The 19531-nt window shown below is 42.8% G+C and overlaps 1 protein-coding gene across 7 annotated transcripts in view; it reads left to right on the top strand.

Moving 5' to 3' along the window:
* The window catches only part of DOCK9 (dedicator of cytokinesis 9), a 288455-nt gene extending 269315 nt beyond the window's left edge, over positions 1-19140 (top strand). For 6 of the 7 annotated variants that reach the window (XM_082602537.1, XM_082602535.1, XM_082602536.1 and 3 more), the window contains 6 exons: positions 745-891; positions 4915-5125; positions 10636-10826; positions 13825-13925; positions 14061-14199; positions 16123-17405. In XM_082602537.1, coding sequence (XP_082458663.1) covers positions 745-891; positions 4915-5125; positions 10636-10826; positions 13825-13925; positions 14061-14199; positions 16123-16245 — 912 coding nt within the window. In that variant the 3' untranslated portion in view covers positions 16246-17405. Of the gene's footprint in view, positions 1-744; positions 892-4914; positions 5126-10635; positions 10827-13824; positions 13926-14060; positions 14200-16122; positions 17406-17778 lie in introns of those variants that run through there. The other variant, XM_082602533.1, reaches the window with a different exon arrangement.
* The last annotated feature ends 391 nt before the right edge of the window (positions 19141-19531 follow it).

Below are 19531 nucleotides of genomic sequence, written 5' to 3'. Positions count from 1 at the left end.
TGCATTTTTTTCTTTTATATACTGTGTTTTTTGTACCATTTTCTCTCTTTCATTTTAGATGAGAAATTTTTTTTTTAATTTATTTCAAATATTAACCCCAATCTGGGCTTTTTAGTTTTCAACCTTTTTCACTTCCCGTGCAATACTTAGCCTTCTTGTATCGAGACATGATTGGTGCTAAAACAGATGATGACTGGTGATAATGAAAATATTTCCTGATCTTATACTACAGCCCTTTAATATTTGTCTCATCAGGAAGACAAAATAGAATTTGCACCAACCTCACATAACTTTTGCCAGACCAGAATGCTTCCTTTTATGCCGTAAAATCCCAAGTAAACGGCAGAGATCAGGAGAAGGGGTGTGTGTGCGTTTCTGAGGCCTGCGGATAGCAGGCTGCTGAGTCATGTCTTAGTGAGTTCTGCTCCTTGGGAATGTGAAACAGGCTTGAATCCCATGATTAGACTTCACCGAGGGAACACAGTCTTGAATCCCCAATCTTTCATTTCCCTCAACACTTAATGACAGCATTCTTGGATGAGTTTGCAATTTTGTGTTTCGCCTTTACCTTGCACCCAGACCTCACATTATTATCATTTTCCTTCCTATTCAGAAAGCCTGATTTTGTTTTTAGAATCATTCCCTTTTTTGTTGTTGTTAACTCCTGTAACAAAAGAATCCTTCCTGGGTGGTAAGCCTTGGGCTTATATTTGGGGATAGCTCTAATTATGCTTTATGTCACAGGGATTCTTTGAAGATGAAGATGGAAAGGAGTATATCTACAAGGAACCCAAACTCACGCCTCTGTCAGAAATTTCTCAGAGACTCCTTAAACTTTACTCAGATAAATTTGGTTCTGAAAACGTCAAAATGATACAAGATTCTGGCAAGGTATGACTATGCTTGGAAACGTATTATAGCAATATAATATTGTTTTTTTATGTATGATTGATCATATGTTATATATTTATAAATGCGGTAGAAAAAAGGAAGACCCAGGAAAAAGTCAGGAATGGTTGGCCTTGAGTGGCAGGTGTATTTTTTTTCTTAATACCTGTCTGTGTGTCCCAGGTGTCTTTCATTAAGCAAACCTTTATTTCATAATTTTAAAGATATTTTTAAAAATATTTATTATGTTTTTTTTGCTTTATAACAAATTTAATCAGTTATACATATACATATGTTCCCATATCCCCTCCCTTTTGCGTCTCCCTCCCACCCTCCCTATCCCACCCCTCTAGGTGGTCACAAAGCACCGAGCTGATCTCCCTGTGCTATGCGGCTGCTTCCCACTAGCTATCTACCTTACGTTTGGTAGTGTATATATGTCCATGCCGCGCTTTCACTTTGTCACAGCTTACCCTTCCCCCTCCCCATATCCTCAAGTCCATTCTCTAGTAGGTCTGTGTCTTTATTCCTGTCTTAACCCCTATGTTCTTCATGACATTTTTTTTTTCTTAAATTCCATATATATGTGTCAGCATACAGTATTTGTCTTTCTCTTTCTGACTTACTTCACTCTGTATGACAGGCTCTAGGTCCATCCACCTCATTACAAATAGCTCAATTTCATTTCTTTTTATGGCTGAGTAATATTCCATTGTATATATGTGCCACATCTTCTTTACCCATTCAGCCGATGATGGACACTTAGGTTGTTTCCATCTCCGGGCTATTGTAAATAGGGCTGCTATGAACATTTTGGTACATGTCTCTTTTTGAATTATGGTTTTCTCAGGGTATATGCCCAGTAGTGGGATTGCTGGGTCATATGGTAGTTCTATTTAAAAATATTATAAAAAGATATTTTACAAAATAATTATCATCTGAAAGGATATACTGTTTTTAGTCCAACTATTTAGAAACTCTGTAAGAGTAGGGTCCTAGGTTCTGTTTGTCACTGTAGTTTTTCCTTGCACTTAGCACAGTGCCTGGCATGTTACTTGACACTCTGACTGATTGTTTGATATATGGACAGATGGATGGGCAGACAGAGAGACTAAGGAATGAACTAATTAGCCAGCACATTTGTAGGAATGAGATCTACTTTCTACTTAGAGAGGCTGTCCTCTGCTGTATTGCTCTCATGAAAACCCTTTCTGAACGTACACGTTTTTCCTATATGTTTATGTGTTCCACTGTCTTCAGGACATCTCCCGAGAGATGGGATCCCTTTGCTTCCAGAAGCTCAGGCCAAGATAGAACTTCTGTTCTTTGCATTAAAAATGCTTCTCCTGCTCAGTTTCCAGCAGCAATAAGCTCTACCTCTTTCTCAGTTCATCCTTTTGGAGGATCCTTCGTTCATTTTTTTTGGCCTGAGCCCTGCTTTGGAGCCCCCAGTGTCTGGAATCTGTTTCCCTGGGGCCCTTCATTTTCTCCAGAGAAGACTCTTCCAGTCTCCTGCCCAGGTGGTAGGGAAGGGACAAGGGAGGGGGTAATTCTGAATTCTGGAGGCAGGGGATGAGCAAGGGCGAAGGTCCCACGTCTGACTTGCAGTCTTTCACCTGCCTCCCTGCATCCTGCTCTGTTCCTTGCCCCTGCTTTCTGCTGAGACTGGTGAACCCACTTAGACTCTTTCCAGACTGGTTTCTCCAAGGAACAGTCTCTTCTCTCTTGTGGGGCTGGGACTAGGGAAGGGAGCCCGGGGTTCTGCCACCTCACATAGACTTTGGGCCACTTGCCACCCCACACGTCTCCTGGTCACCGAAATCCTGGTCCTGGTCCTCTACAGATGCCAGTCTATTCAGGCTGCCATAACAGATACCATAGACTGGGTGGCTTATAAACAACAGAAATTTATTTCTCACAGTTTTGGAGGCTGGGAAGTCCAAGGTCAAGGCACCGGCAGATTCGGTGTCAGGTGAGGTTCTTCTAACTGCTTCACAGACTGCTGTCTTACTGCCGTGTCCTCACATGGAGGAAGGGGTGAAGGAGCTCTGTGGGGTCCCTCTTATAAGGGCACTAATCCCATTCATGAGGGCTCCACCCTCCTGACCTAATCACCTCCTGCCTCCTAATACCATCACATTGAAGGTTAAGATTTCTGCATGAGAATTTTGGGGGAACGCAGACATTAAGTCTATCACAACAGGCTTTGGTGGGGTGATCTGACTCCCCTGTTGTTGCCCCTCTCCATGGGAGCTTGGATTAGAACTTTCTCTCCCAAGTCAGGAAGTACATCTCCATGCACCTGCCTTCCAGATACTCATTAAACTCATCCACTGCTGTCTGTCCTCTCTTCTTGGTCCTTGCTGGTTAATTCTATACTGTCATTTTAATAGAGTTGCACAAAGGAAAAGGGACAGACGTACACTGTTGGTCCCTTTTTAGCTAGAAACCTCAACACAACCTTATGAAGACCTACTTCCTTTCTAGACCAAATCACTCAGGTCCAACTTGCCTTTTTCTCTGAAACCAAGACCTTTGTCTGGGTCAGATTGTGGCTTTAACCTTAACCACCTTCTGTCAAGGTTCTCACGCATTGGTTCTTCTTGCCCTTTTGATATGTGGTCCTTGATGCAGCCGCCGAAAGACGTCCGAGACCTTCTTCTCTTCCTCAAACGCCAGTCCTTTATTCCTTCTGCTGATGCACACATACAAGTTTGAAAGTGAAAACTAGGGAAACACCACGGAAAAATAGGCAAGAATGGTCATTTCCTCTGCTTTCAAATTGTTTCTGCTAAAGAAAGTTAAGTCTAAGAGGTTTGAATACAATTATAGTGATTGGCCAGATGGCCCCTTCTAAAAGAAAAATAACTCATGACTATGTATTTTCTGAACTTCTAGAGTTTAAGGCACTTGCACATCTGTTTTTCATGTTTCTTCACACACGTCTCTGTTAAGAGAACAAGGGTGCATGATCATTTGGGACCAGTAAACCCATCTTGATCTCAGTTGTTTGCCCTCATTCCAGGATCGTCTCCAAATTCTCTGTATGGTCATTTCTTTCATGTCCCCTTTTATTGCTCTAGAAGCTTAAAACCAATATGTGCAAAGTTGATTTGTCTCCCTAATAAATTAACTTTTGTTTTTGTATGGAAAGTGCCTATGTTTCATTTTCTAGCATGTCACAGAAGTTAGAGCACCACGAGGTCTAGCCGTGTAGTTTTAAAAGCATTCATGTGCTGAGTCTGTCAGGAACTAAATTTATAATCTGAGCAGTCTTAGATTAGTCTGTACCTGTATTAAATTAATTCATCTACATCTGTTTATATCTAATCTATCTACAGATTAATTATGATTTGGGGGCCTAGGCTTTAAACATTATTAGTAAAGTAAACATGTTTGTCTCTAAGCCAAATATGTAAAAATACGGCTTAGAAAATAATCAGAGGAATCCAGACGGGGAGTCATTCCACACAAAAACTAGCATGATGTCTTCAAAAAAGTCAATGTCATGGAAAAAAAATAGTCTAGATTAAACAGGACTAAGGAGACAAAACTAGATGTAAAATGCAATCATTGATTAGATTCTGGTTCAAACACAAATAGCCATAAATAATATTCTGGGACATTTGAGAAATTCATCTCAACTTGGTATATTTGGCACTATTAGGAAATTGGTGTTAATTTTGTTACATATGATGATGTATTGTGGTTATGGAGGAGAATATCCTCATGTTTAGGAGATGCTGGCTCAAGTGTCATGATGTGAACCACTTACTTTGAAACGCTTCAGCTAAAAAAAAAGTCTACATATACGTGTGTGTGTGAATAGACACAAATATAGCAAAGTATTAGCAATTGTTCTCAGTGGTGGGTATGTGGGTGTTCGTTGTACTATTTTTTTTCAAACTTTTCTGAAATTTCCCCAAACGTTTACTAATACGAAGTGGAAAACCACAGCTTCGGCATGCTTTGGAGGAGTCCTTTCAACAGCAATGGCAATATTCCATTTCCTTTTTGCATTTAAAGGTCAACCCGAAGGATCTGGATTCCAAGTATGCATATATCCAGGTGACTCATGTGATCCCATTCTTTGATGAGAAGGAATTGCAAGAAAGAAAAACGGAGTTTGAAAGATCTCACAACATTCGCCGCTTCATGTTTGAGATGCCCTTCACCCAGGCTGGGAAGAGGCAGGGAGGCGTCGAAGAGCAGTGCAAGCGGCGCACCATACTGACCGGTACAGTCCTCCTGGCCCCTTTCTTGAAGAGTCATACCCAGGCATCAGGCCAGATGTCAAGAGAAAGAGCCCTCCAGAAGGGGTCCAGAAGCGTCTAGAATCGGAAGGGCCCTTCGAGCTTAGTTAACTTTACTTACATATCCATTTCAGCTTAACGTGGATCTAATGCTTGCTTTCGAATACTCATGACATTTTTCTATTTACCTGTTTGTATTTTAGTCTTCCACCAGACCAGAAGTTCATATCCAATGTCAGGTAACTTACCCTTTTTAGAATCTGGTGAAAACAGCTCAGAATGCTTTTGCACACAATTTCAAGGGATTTGCAGACTCTCTAGACCCGTGGCCCCCCCCCGGGTCAAGAACCCCCGCACACAGTGCTGCATCTGCGTCATGGGAAGAGACCCCTTACACACCAGCATGAGCCTGCTCAGAGATTCTAGGTGGGGTGAATAAATGGGACATGAGGCTGGACCCCACCCACCTAGTCTCTGAGTGGCTGTCCACCTTCAGCTTGGGCACCTCCAGTACCAGGAAGCTCACTGCATTCACAGGCTGCCCATTCAGCTGTGCCAGAGTTTTAATGGATCCTTTGGCACTGCTTAGCCATTGATCACCCACCCCCAGAACTATGCTGTGCATTATCTCCCTGTTCCTGACAAGTGTAGAGTCATCTTGTGAGTGATTTCTACCTTCTTTAGGGGAGCTTGACTCCATCACTCTTAGGGTTAGGGTCAGCAAATGACGGGTAACCTGAAATAAAACGCTTTCTTGACTTAAAAAAAAGTTGGTGAGGAGGCTATTGAGAATGCCAGTTGTGTCTATATCTGCTATTGAAGCACGTTTTTCACTTAAGTCGAACCTGGGAAGCACCCGCTGCTTGTCCAGCAATCGATGCTGTCAGGTGTTCCTCCTGGGCGGGAACAGGGATCATTGTAATAGTGAAAGGAGCGCTGTGAGGGTGGCGTGTTTCAGGTGAGGCTCCACCCTCGCCAGTGGACAGTACACTTTAAGTGGGTGAATTGTGTGGTGTGTGATTTATGTCTCAGTAAAGCTGTTACCAAGGAAAGAATATGGTTCATTATGAAATAGCTCAGAACAGCATATTGCACAGGATTTTTCACCGTTCTTATGAGGGAACTGAGATAAAAATTAAAACACAAAAAGAACCCCCAAAACCCTACATTCTTAAAGAAGGAGTCTCTGCTCCTGCTTTTAGAATAATAAGATAACATGTAAGGCACAAACAATATTGGCCTCTAAAACGTTAGCCCCTCCCCATAGGTAAATGAATTGTTTTTCTAATGGACACAGCAGCAAATTCTTACTAAGCAAAATAACTGCATTTCTAGGTGGAGTCATTTGATGAGAATTACCAGCTTACCACGTTTATCTCTACAGCTGTGATGACCTCAAATCAGTGCTTATCAAAGGTTGTTCCTGGAAACATCAGCAGCATCAGCATCACCTGGGAACTTGTTAGAAATGCAGACTCTTGGGCTCCACCCAGACCTTCTGAATCGAGGACTCTTGGGGTGGGGCCCAGAAGGTTGTGTTTAAGCAAGCCTTCCAGGTGATTCTGATGCCACTCAAGTTTGAGAACTGCTGATTTAAATAAACCTAGCTCACTGATGAGTCAAGGTCAGGATTTTTTATTATGATCATTCTGCTCAGGTAGCATACTGATTCATAAACAGTTACCATGAGGCACTTTCCTGGCCAGTTTCCCGTTTTGTCACAGAAATATTTTAGATTAGATAACGGGCTAGAGCAAAGCTCTGTACCTGCCAGAGTAGAGGGGACAAAGAGTAACCCCACTGCAGAGAGAGGCAAAGTAGACACAGGGGCTGTTGGCTTGGGAAATAACCACCTTGAGAAGGTATGGGCAGTCCAGAGCCTGGGCCTGGGTCCTGTAGACCCAGTCACATCCTCACTGTGTGACCTTGGGCAGGTCACTTAACCTCTCTGCACCTTAGTTTTTCATCTGTAAAAAGAGATTTGTACTATCCATCTGGTGTCAAAGAATTTTGTAAATTATGCCCAGGTGGGGAAAGAATGTACTTCATTTTGCTACATCTCACCCACCATTGAGCTCCTTGCCTTTTGAGGTTGCTGAGGAGTGAAAGGAGATTATAACACAACACAGCACCAAAAGGGGGCGCAGTGTTTGCCCTGAAAGATTCCCAGAATTTCTGGAGGATAACTACTGGGTAGTGTAAAGATTTAGAGAAGGGGTTATAAAAAATGCTATTAAGAGCCTATAAACTACATCAACCTTCAGTTAAAGACACACAGGGCTTCCCTGGTGGCGCAGTGGTTGAGAGCCCGCCTGCCGATGCAGGGGACACGGGTTCGTGCCCCGGTCCGGGAAGATCCCACATGCCGCGGAGCGGCTGGGCCCGTAAGCCACGGCCGCTGAGCCTGTGCGTCCGGAGCCTGTGCTCCGCAGCGGGAGAGGCCACAGCGATGAGAGGCCCGCGTACCACAAAAAACAAACAAACAAACAAACAAACAAACAAAAAGACACACAGACCAGGATATTCTGAAGACTTTGAATTTGAGAGTTTTCCCTTGTGTTATTAATCCCTTAGGTTTTTCTTCCACTGCATTGCTTCAGAGCTGACCTTTGGCCTTCTAAGTTGTCGGGGAACCCCGCCCTGCCCTCCCTGCCCTCTGAGCCCAGACTGGCTCACTTTCCTGAATGGTTTAGTCAGTTAGCTGCAGTTATGGAATCATTTGAAAAATCCAATGATTGCCCTCCAGGCCCCCTTGGTGTAAATTTCTGGGCCTGCCTCCCTACGTGATCCCCTCTGTTCCTGATTTCGTGGAACTCATTCCATGGAGTTTCTTCCCGGTCACTGTTCCAAAGTCTTCCAAATCATGTCCAGACTCCTACTCAGGTTGGAAGTATCCTCCCGCCCCTCACCCTTTGTTCAGTCCAGCCAGCCCGTACACCCACCCGCGCTTCTCCCCGTCTCTTCCTCGTCCTCCTGCCTGAAGGGCTGCAGATCCCTGGTGTGGGCCATTGATTAGTAGCACGGTGGCTCACTCAGTCCACCACCTAATTTTCTACCTTCCAGGCCAGTTTGCTCTTTCATTTAGCCATTTGGGCAGTAACACATTCTTCAGTTCAGCTAAATTCTTTGAGCACAGGCAGTGTTCCAACTTGGCTTATCAACAAAACAAAGCTCTCTGGCTTGTGCAGCTTAGACTCTAGCAGGAGGAGGCAGATGATAAACAGTAAATATAATGGGTAAATGGTTCTGTGTTGGAAGGTAATACATGTTCTGGACAAAAGCAAAGGGGGTTGGGATTGTGGGGTTGGGGGCAGGGGGGCTGCAGTTTAATGGCGTGGCCAGGGTAGGTTTCACTGACAGTCCAGACTTGAAGGAGTTGAGGGAGTGGGCCCTGCACATGTCTGGATGGAGAAGGCGCCGTCAGGGCAGAGGCCAGTGGCAGGGGTCCCTGTGCCTGGCACATTTAGGGCACGACCGGCAGGCAGGCGTGGCTGGAGCTGAGTGAGCCCCAGTGAGAGGAGAGATGAGGCCAGCAAGGAAGGCAGGGGCCGGGGCAGTCCCAGATTGTGTGGACCGGGGAGGCTCACGCACAGACCAGAGTTTCCTGTATCATTACATCCCTCCTTTGCCTCTTTTACTCTCCAGTTAAGCATCGTAAGCAGCAGTGACTCAGGACTTATTTGGCTGAGCGAAATCAGCGTAACGTGGACATCTCACAGACATCGTTGGAGTTGGTTTTTCTCTCTGAAATAATGGCACTACCGCACTGTGGCACTCAAAAACACTGTGATAACGCTAATCACGTGTGTTTGGACATGGCTGTTAGCCTCATGAAACGTGTGTCCTGACAAGTGAGGATGCAGTGGCCCTCCCCTCTGTAAAGCGTGTCAGTCTATCACATGCGAGTTCACCTCTGGCCAGAGGACCGTGTTCTGTCTCCCTGGCTGATAAACAGCAGCATCTAGTTCTTGTCACGTATCAAAGGAGTCTTCAGTCCGAAGAGGACGTATCAATCCCAGGGTTGCCACTTAAAAACTCTGTGTCCACAAGGAACACAGAAGAAATAGTAGACACAGACCCTTGGCCTTAGATTGATAAAACATGTAGCGACTAGAACAGGCCTGTAAGTGTGTGACAAACAAAGTAGCAACACGTTGAATGTCTTTTCCAGTCTTGTTCAGACTCTGGGTAACCCGAGGGAACTCTGTGTTTTGCAGGGAGCTGGGCTTTCTCATTTTGTGATCAGTCCTTTTTGAGTAAACCCTCCCCAGCCACTTAGTAAATAGTAAAGAATCCAAACATAACACTTCCATCTTACTTTAGCTTGTTAAAAAATAAAATAAGCTTTTAAACATATATCTACCTGTCTATTCATAAATATATATTAAATAAGAATATTATAGATTTTTCCATGTACCATACAAGCAATAAGGTAGAAATGTAGAACAGTACCGAATTGGAACCAGTTATTTTTCTGTTCTTTTTTTTTTATAAATTTATTTTATGTATTTATTTTTGGCTGCATTGGGTCTTTCTTGCGGTATGCAGGCTTCTCATTGTGGTGGCTTCTCTTGTGGAGCATGGGCTCCAGGTGCACGGGCTCAGTAGTTGTGGCTCGCAGGCTCTAGAGCTCAGGCTCAGTAGTTGTGGCGCACGGGCTTAGTTGCTCCGCGGCATGTGGGGTCTTCCTGGACCAGGGCTCGAGCCCATGTACCCTGCGTTGGTAGGCAGATTCTTAACCACTGTGCCTCCAGGAAAACCTTTCTGTTCTTCTTTAAATGAACTCTTTGGTGTTGATATGTTCAGGTGTCTTATTATAAGAAAGGAAAACAATATCAAGTGGCACCTTTTTTGGTAAAAAAAAAAAAAGTGAGAAAAATTAAATATTTTTATTTAATGTTTTTGAATCATTTAAAAGTTTTAAAATATCTTTATTATGCAACTCAAAGAGTTTGTGAATTTCTGCTTCATAAAATACTTTGCTTGGAAATATATTCTCATGTTATTTTTCATTGATTTCTCTGGCTGTACAAACTTAAGCATGTGATTCAAAGTTGTTCTATGGCTCAAGCATATTTCTATGGAACTGTTTTCTGGACTTAATTTATTATATGATATCTCAGAGCTGTTTATTTAGTCTTTTCTATATTTGCAAAGCCATCTTATACCTACTAGCTCATTCAGCTCTCATAATTTCCAAGGAAGTAGTGCATTTATGGGCAAGAAAATTGAGCAGGGAATGATAAAGTGATTTCTTCAAAGACAAACTTCTCATATTAAAGTTGACAAGAACCCAACTCTCTTGACGTTATGTGATGCCTGTCATGCACAACGATAAACGAGGACAGTATTCTGGTTCCACGAAATACTGGCATGTGACCTAGGCAAGCTCTGGGTTCCTCATCTGTAGAATGGGAGTAATGATCACTTCTACCTCAGTACTAGTGAAGCACGTGCAAGCTGTGGACTCATTCTAGGCCGTGTTCCTCCACAGCCATACACTGCTTCCCTTACGTGAAGAAGCGGATCCCCGTCATGTACCAGCACCACACGGACCTGAACCCCATCGAGGTGGCCATTGATGAGATGAGTAAGAAGGTGGCTGAGCTCCGGCAGCTGTGCTCCTCGGCCGAAGTGGACATGATCAAACTGCAGCTCAAACTCCAGGGCAGTGTGAGCGTCCAGGTGAGCTGGGCGCTGGACCAAGCAAACCACAGGGCAACAGAGAACAGATCCTTAGACCTTGGGAAATTTTAGGTCGTTCACACCAGCAAGGTGCAGTGTAGATCCCTGGCTTTATCAGGTGATCCCCGTTACCTCCCTTCAATATTTGTGCAGTTTCTCCTGACACCAGAGGGGCAGTAGCCTTGGGGCTACAAGAGTGTCATTCTCACCAAGTTGTCTGCCAGGAGTAGGAGATGGCTCTCCATACAACCTGGTTTTTCAGTAATTTGAGGAATTCTGGGTGCCTAATTGGAAGCATAAAGACTCTTTTAAATATAAAGAAGTGTGGATAGCTATAGGTTTTCTTATAAAACTATTGTTTTCTGGTTTCTATGAAAATTGCACCTGAAAAAGTACATTAAGTTTCACTCTCTTAATGGTATCTTTTATTAACAAAATTATTCATTTTAATAGAGCCCAGCTAATCAATTTTTCCTTTATTTGTGTGTCCTCTTTAAGAAATCTGTGTCAGAGACATTCTATGTATTCTTTGTTTATATTCCTGTGTAGGTGTGCAATCAATCTGAATTGGTTTTTGTATGTGGTAGCATATAGGGGTCAAGACATTTTTTTTCCTATAGCTGTTCAAGTGATGTGTACCATTTATGGACAAAGTCATCCTGAATCTAGGTGCTGATTACACAGATATGTTCAGTTTGTGAAAATTTATCAAGCTAAGCACTTATGATATATGCACCTTTATGTTTGTATAGTGCACTTCAACCATAGGGGTTTTTTTTTTCAGGTATTTTACGTATATGATTTCCTAAGAAATTACTAGATGTTAAATCACTCCCTCCAGGGACCAGCATGCCTCTTGCTTTATTGATGTTTTTAAATGTGTATAAATAATTCTAGCATCTGCTTTATGTATATGTATATATTCCCATATCCAATTATTTTCTCTTTCTGGAAGGGTGTGTTTATGAAAGTTACCTATAGATTGTAATACAATGGTTTCATTTCCTGAAGTTAGTTTTTGTCAACTTTTTATCAGATCCACGCTGAGCTGTTACCTAACATTTTTCTAAATGTCATTCACTGCAAAAGTTTTCACAGATGTTTTCAGCCTCTTCCCTTACGGCCCAAAAGACTAATGTGCCAAAATAATTTATCAAGCGAATATGATAAATATTCCAGCCACATGATTGATTAGATAATAGGCCAGAGGCCAAAATTTTCTGCAGCTTAAAACAAAACCTGGCCTGGGAACATCCAGCCTCTATCTAAGGCCAGTGGAAGGGTGTGTGTGCCAGTAAGGGATGGGGCTGGACGGGTCTAGCCTTCTAAAGGGCAAAATGTGCCCTGCCATTTGATAGTGACCTTGAGGGTTTTTTTTTTTTAATACAGCAGGTTCTTACTAGTTATCTATTTTATGCATATTAGTGTATACATGTCAATCCCAATCTCCCAGTTCATCCCACCACCACCACCACCCGCCCCACTTTCCCCACTTGGTATCCATATGTTTGTTCTCTACATCTGTGTCTCTATTTCTGCCCTGCAAACCGGTTCATCTGTACCATTTTTCTAGATTCCACATATAGGTGTTAATATACGATATTTGTTTTTCTCTTTCTGACTTACTTCACTCCATATGACAGTCTCTAGGAGTGACCTTAGAGTTTTATAAATGCCCGATCATCTTTAAAAGCAAAGAATTCCATGATGAAATGAGGAGATTAAGTTTATACACGTGCACCCTCCAGGGTAACAACAAAGCTGGAGTCAGGGGAAATGAACTTTATTGTTTTATTTGTGTGTTTCTTTAATTTTTCCACCAAGAGCCTCTGGGGTTGCTGTTGTACAGGACAGAGCCATCAGGTGGCTCCGTGATTCTGCACTCTACTCCAAGATCTTGTCATGCTGGACTTTATGAAGTCTCATCAGCTTCCCTTCTGCATCTTCTTAAAACTGAACATACGTATCGTTTTGGATAATCTTTCATTTGGGCTACCTTTAGGTTGTTAACATAGCTCTCCACACATATCCAGTAATCATATCCAGTCATCACCGAGGGTTCGCTAGTTGTCCCTGTCTCAGAGGGCCCCACCTCTAATGTCTGTGCCCCCCATCTCCTCACCTCTGGTGTGAATTCTCTTGGCTCAGTTACTGTGCAAGTCCTGTACACTGTGGACCAGGACCACGGCCCATCCCCTTCACCGACAGCCACAGACGAGACAGACGGCCCTCCCTACTTACCTTCCAAGTCCACCAGACCTCCCAGGAAAAATCATGCACTAATCACATGGTCAGGACCTTCCCCAAGATGTCTCAGGTGCCTGGAACTTTCTCCTTCCCATCCAGTGTGTCTAACCTTCTTTCTCTCAACACTCCCACGTTTCCTGACTTACACAACCTCAGCGAACTCTTCTTGGTGAATTAAAGGAGGCATGCAGGGCTCTGGTTCACTCATCCTGTTGCTAAATGCCCCAAATCTTTGTCTTTCCAGCCCACCTGAATGGTTAGTTCATGTGAGGATAGCAGATCAGCTTGCCCATGGCTAGCTACACAATTCCATGAGGTGAACAGTTGGTTTTTTAAAGCTGGTTCATATGCTTAATTTTTCAGTTTTCATTGCACTCACCAGATTGGCCTCTTAGTTTAGTGTCATGTAGCACAAATACCAGTTGGAAGACTTGGGCTCTGATCTCAGGTGTTCTGCTTATTGGCTATTCGACCTTGAACGGGTCCTTAAGTTTTCCAAGCATTGGTTCTTCCTACATAAAATGAACCATCATCACAAGTGCCCTAAGGATGGCTGAGATGATAAAATCAAATCGCTTATAACATCATGAGCTTTATTCATGGTTTCCTCTTTGGGGTCCTAAGTCCTGGAGGGCAGGGGTCATGACTAACTCACTCAAGCAGCATTTTTAGCAAATGCCAACTGAAGCTAAATTGATGATAACTGGTATTTTCTTCCCGATGTAATTTAAGATCTTGGTTCTTTATCTAGGTCAACGCTGGTCCACTAGCATATGCCCGAGCTTTCTTAGACGACACAAACACAAAACGATATCCTGACAATAAAGTGAAGTTGCTGAAAGAGGTTTTCAGGTAAAGCACACGGGAAATGTCTCTTTCTCTTCAAGTCTTGATCATTTCTGTGCTCACTCCAGAAAGAGATCCTACCAGTTGGACTCATCCTTTGTTCTGTACATGCCTTGATTTCCCTCTCCCACACCATTCCAGGCAATTTGTGGAAGCTTGCGGTCAAGCCTTAGCGGTCAATGAACGGCTGATCAAAGAGGACCAGTTAGAGTATCAGGAGGAAATGAAGGCCAACTACAGGGAAATGACAAAAGAGCTCTCTGAAATCATGCATGAGCAGGTAGGTGCCACTCTGGAGTGCTGCTCGTTTTTAGGGAGCACGCATCAGTTGGCGTCTCGAGTGCCCCCAGTGATGGCCTAGACCCTCTGGCATCCTTCCAGAATTTTGCTCTCTGAAGGGTAGTGTAGCGTGCTGCACTGCTGCCACCACCGAACCGTGGGTACCTGGGGAGCCGCTGACGTTGTGCTCACCCGTCATTGTCTAATATGACCAGAGGAGACCAGCGCCGTCCTCCTGTGTATCACTTAATCTAGCTCAAAACACCTCACACTAAAAAAAAATACCAGTGCCCGTCCTGGACGTGTCTTTATTCACCCAATCCTTTGGAAGAACAGGGTTTACCAGCCTGGCTTAAGGAATTCTCTGTTGTAGTAAGTGTCTTTCACCATTTAAAAAGATAAGGTCGTTCAGTTTTTTACTGTTTTCAGCTGACCTGGGTGCCCTCGTGGGTTCCTCAAGGCTACTTCTTTATTCCTTGTCATTGTGGGCAGCTTTCCTGATTCCACTGCTACTATCGTCTTCCTGTATGAATTCCTTTTGGTAGGATTACATATGTGGGCTCAGCGGTCATCAGGGGGGACAGCTGCCCAGGGAACTGAGTAAACCTCAAAGGCCATCTCCTGTTGCTTCTCCGTCAGCCACGGTGACTTCTTCTGAGTCACGGACTCAGTCGTTATGATTAGTGTTGGCACCTTGATAGCACGTGACTGCTTCTGTCTCCTCCCTACGGTACTGTCTTTCATTCTCGCAAGATGGAAGCCAAGACCATTTGTGTCACTTAACATACCATGTGATGATTTAGTGAGAAGGATTCTGTTGTAGGAAACTAACTTAAATGTCTATGCTTTAACTTGCTTTTTTTTCTCCTCCATGCTCACACGTTCAGATGGGATGGTAATGTCATTTTTTAATTTTATTTCTCTGGATCTTGATAACTGGCTCACATAAAGTTATTACTGAGTTTGGGCAACGGCAGACATTGACATAATGACCATGCACGTGCAAAAAGAAGCCCTCTCCTGGGCATTTAGAAAAGTAGGCAAACAAAATTGAATAAACATGTGAATCATTAAGCAGAAAGAGAGGGTCTCATGGGAACAAGTTTTTGGAGAAAGCTCAAGGTCTTTTCCATGGGGCCTCCAGACAGGATGGAGAGCTTGATCAGTGGGTGCCAGCATTTAGCACTAGAAAAGATGAAAGTAGGAAGAAAATTGTGGGCTGAGAGTACTAAAATAAACTCCCAGATTGTATGGACACAATGCCATGCTGTGCTCTAAACTACACCTTGAACTTGCCATTATCTCAACAACTATGAAGATTAAACTTTGAACCCTTGAGCAAAAAGAGTCATGACCTGGAGTAGACTTGCTTTTGGATTTTCCAGGGGCATCGGTGTGTATGTTCTTCTCAGTTTCCACCTGGCAATAGCTCAAGTCTTGCACTTAGAATTCTTCCCTGCATTACTGAGTGTGAAAGAGACTTGATCAGGGTCAGCGAGGCAGCCACTCTCTTGCTCCCAGGATAGAAATCTGTAAGACCCTAAGAGAAGGAGCTGGTAGAGAGCACCGATGCTCCAGATTCAATTAAAAAAGACTTTTCCAGGGGACAAGGCCAGGTCGTGTCCCCATCAAGTATGTGTAGGATAGGCCTCAAGGTGCCTTATAACCTGGTGAGGTTAGAAGACTCTCTACTCACTAACCTGGAAAGGAAACAAAGCGTGTTGTTCTTGACTTTCTCCTTAAAATCCTGATCTGAAAAACGTCATTTATGAGGTGAGCTAACACACTCCCTCTGCAAACCGCCAAAGCCAAGCTCTCTGAGGGCACCACCACTCACAGTAACAGTGGCCACTGGATGATAAATGTGAGAAGTGTCATTTGGAGCAGTTTACGCTTGGGTAACCTTGTGTTTCTGTGCCTTGAGATTTGCCCCCTGGAGGAGAAGACCAGCCTTTTGCCGAATTCCCTTCACATCTTCAACGCCATCAGTGGGACTCCAACAAGCACGCTGGTTCATGGCATGACCAGCTCGTCCTCCGTGGTGTGACTTCATCTCGTGGACCGCGTGTGGGGACTTGCCTTGTCATTTGCAAACTCAGGATGACCTCCAAAGCTACTCACTGGGCACGTGCAAGACCCGGGGAGGCGGAGCCCAAGGAGCAGTTGAGGGGAACGCGCGAGAAGGGAAAGAAAGAGCCGCATTATTTCATAGCAGATGTTCTGCAGGGTCGTAGGAGGGCACACATATTTTTTTAAACCTTGCTGGCAATAGTCAACATTTTCATTATGTCTTAACAGAGGTATGTGGCGGACACTCTTAAGCTGGAGTTAAATTTTATTCTTCCTTACAGAGTAGTATTAAAAATAAACGGCCTGGAGAAAACAAGTATTCTGGAATGTACATAGCACTGAAATCGAGGCTGGGGTAACCTTTTGCCTCTAGGCTAAGCTGGAAAATCTTGAAAATATTTTTTTTTTCCTGTGGCACATTCAGGTTGAATACAAGAACTATTTTTGTGACTAGTTTTTGATGACCTAAGGGAACCGACCATTGTAATTTTTGTACCAGTGAACCCGGAGGTTTAGTGCTTTTATACTCATTTACTTGCATTTAAAAAATACGAAAGCTTAAGAAACTATGTGAGCTTAAGACTAGTCAAGCAGTTTAGAACCAAAGGCCTGTATTAATAAACACTACTATGCTAAACATTTAAAGTAATACAGTATACTGTTATGTACATAGAGTTTGTTAATACGGTCTTGGCATTGTGTACATACACGTATGACATTTCTACATTTTTAATACTCACATCAGCTTCCGCATAAAGTTTAATTGTGACAGATTTGTGGTGTTCTTAGTATATGCAACACACTTGACTTTACTGTTTTATTCTTGTACATAAAAAAAGTGCAATATGGAGATGTATACAGTCTTTGCTATGTTAGGTTTATAAACTGTTTTAAAAATTTCATCCTTTTGCCAAAATGGTGGAGTATGTCATTGGTAAATCATAAATCCTGTGGTGAATAGTGGTGTAATGTAAAGCTTTCACCATGTTATATTTTCTTTTCAGACATTAATTTAGTAATTTTATATTTGGGAAAAATAAAGGTTTTTAATTTTATTTAACTAGAATCTCTGCCCTGCTGTAATTAAACATTCTGTACCACAGCTGTATTAAAAATAACATTGCTGATTTTCCGGTAGTGAGTATTGGGTATTTATTGTCTGAGAGTCCTAAGAGGGGCAGGATATTGAAATATTTGGGGGTGAAATAATGTGGTAAAAGAAATTTGCTTTAAAATACCTAAGGGGGAAAAAAGAGGGCAGGTAGATGACAAATGTTGGTAATTGTGGAAGCTGAGGCTGGGTACGTGGGAATCATTATACCCGTTTCTCTGCCTTTGTGCAAAGCTTCCTTGGTACCGATTTCAAGAGGCAGGGCTAGGGGCCAGATCTTCCAGGGGCTGTGGATGAATGCTTTGTGACACTGCAGTCTGGCTCTGAATTCTACTGGTTGTTCCCAAGCATACATAGACAAGTTAATACTTCTGTCTTTTCCTCTTCAACTCTACCAAGGTCTCCATCTTTGTCATCTCCCTGCTTGCTTTGAAGGGGAGTACGCTGGGATAAGGTGGCCATTTATCCCAGCAGTGCATCAGTGGCCAGGTGTGCCCACACTGCCTGTGCCTTACCTCATCATAAACGCTGAAGCCGAGTCAAGTGATGCCTCAGACTGCAGGTGCTGGTCCTGCCTGTGGTGTGCCCAGGGACCCAGCAGAGGAGCCACGCAGCCCCAGAGTTCCAGAGATGGAAGAAAGAGGAGTGTTTCACAAGAGATAAAATAGCTGGTTCTCCTACTTGAAGGGTTTTGGAGGCTGTCTTTTTTCATAACCAGTTGAGGAAGGAAATCATGATGCTGTGTACATCCTGAGCACCCAGATGCCAAGGATCTTATGGTGTCTTTGGAACTTCTCTATCAGTGGGCAAGGCTGTATTTTACAGATGGCGACGAGGTCATGAAGAAGAGATGTGAGCAGTTACGACAACTCACCAGGCTGCAGCCCATTCATTAGTGGATCCAGACTTAGGGCTTGGGAAGATTCTCTGCGTTTGCCTTGCGTCTCTGACATGTCAGCCCCGTGTAATAAACCTTGAGTCTCCCTAACACCAGCAGGGATAGGTATAAGTGTTTGTCTCCCTTGTCGCCGAGCTGGATTTCCTGGTCACAAATGCCTCATTTAGAAGCCATAAAATGCAAGTCATCGTGCAGTAAGATAAATACATCTAGAAAGAGCTAATTTGCTACCTTGTGGTTAAACTTGGAAAGTAGTTTGTACAGATTTCATGTCAGATAAGACTCAGCTTGGAAGGTGACCAACCCTCCCTAATTACAACAGTGGAGAAAGGAACCATCTCTAAGATGAAGACATCTGTTGACCCTGCACTGAAACACATTCACATCAGTTAAAAACCTCATTTAGTTTATGCATAAAATTTTAATTTTGGTATAAAGTTATACATTAAAGTAGCAGTTTATTGGGGAATATTGTGTTTTTTAACATTAAGAAATCTTTATTGCTAATTTTCAATAAATTTTTTAATGTTTTCCATAGATCTTATTTATTCTTTTTTTTTATTAAGGTAAAATATACATAACATGAAATTTACCATTTTAACCATTTTTAAGTGTACAGTTCAGTGGCATTAAGTACATTCTTATTGTTGTGCAACCATCACCACCATTTATCTACAGAACTTTTTCATATTCCGAAACAAAAACTCTGTACTCATTAAACAAGAACTCCCTATTCCCCCTTTGGGAAAATTCTTTGAAGTAACTTTGGAATTAAAACACTATTCAGGACTTTATCAGGGATATTTGCCACCTGGGAACTAACTAACTCTAGGTAGTATACATAAATAAAGTCAGCCCCTTGCATGGAGAAAGCTGTTGAGAGTAGGGATGTGAAATTAAAAGGTGACTTAAGTAATAATCATTGGGATTTACATAACCATATGTCAGAGTTACTCAGTGTAGAAACTCTGTTCAAAAACATTTAGATTTCCATCAACGGGATTGTTTGCATAAACTATTGTACATCTACACAGTGACTCCACTGTGTAGCTATAAAAAGGGATTAATATCTCTGTTTACTGCTTTGGAGTGATCTTCAAGATACCATATGTACAAAACACAAGACAGAGAAAAGTGCAAATAGTGTGCTACCCATTATTTAAGAAAGGAGGGATAAGTAAGCAGAGAGAATTGTTTTTTTTAGATGGAAGGGAAAAATCAAAAAAGAAAAGTTTTAAGTTTACCTATATGGGG

The sequence above is a fragment of the Mesoplodon mirus genome (assembly GCF_964341445.2).
Source record: "Mesoplodon mirus genome assembly, chromosome: 17".
NCBI lineage: Eukaryota > Metazoa > Chordata > Mammalia > Artiodactyla > Ziphiidae > Mesoplodon > Mesoplodon mirus.
Note: the sequence above shows the minus strand (reverse complement) of the source record. Positions and strands in the feature narration are given on the sequence as shown.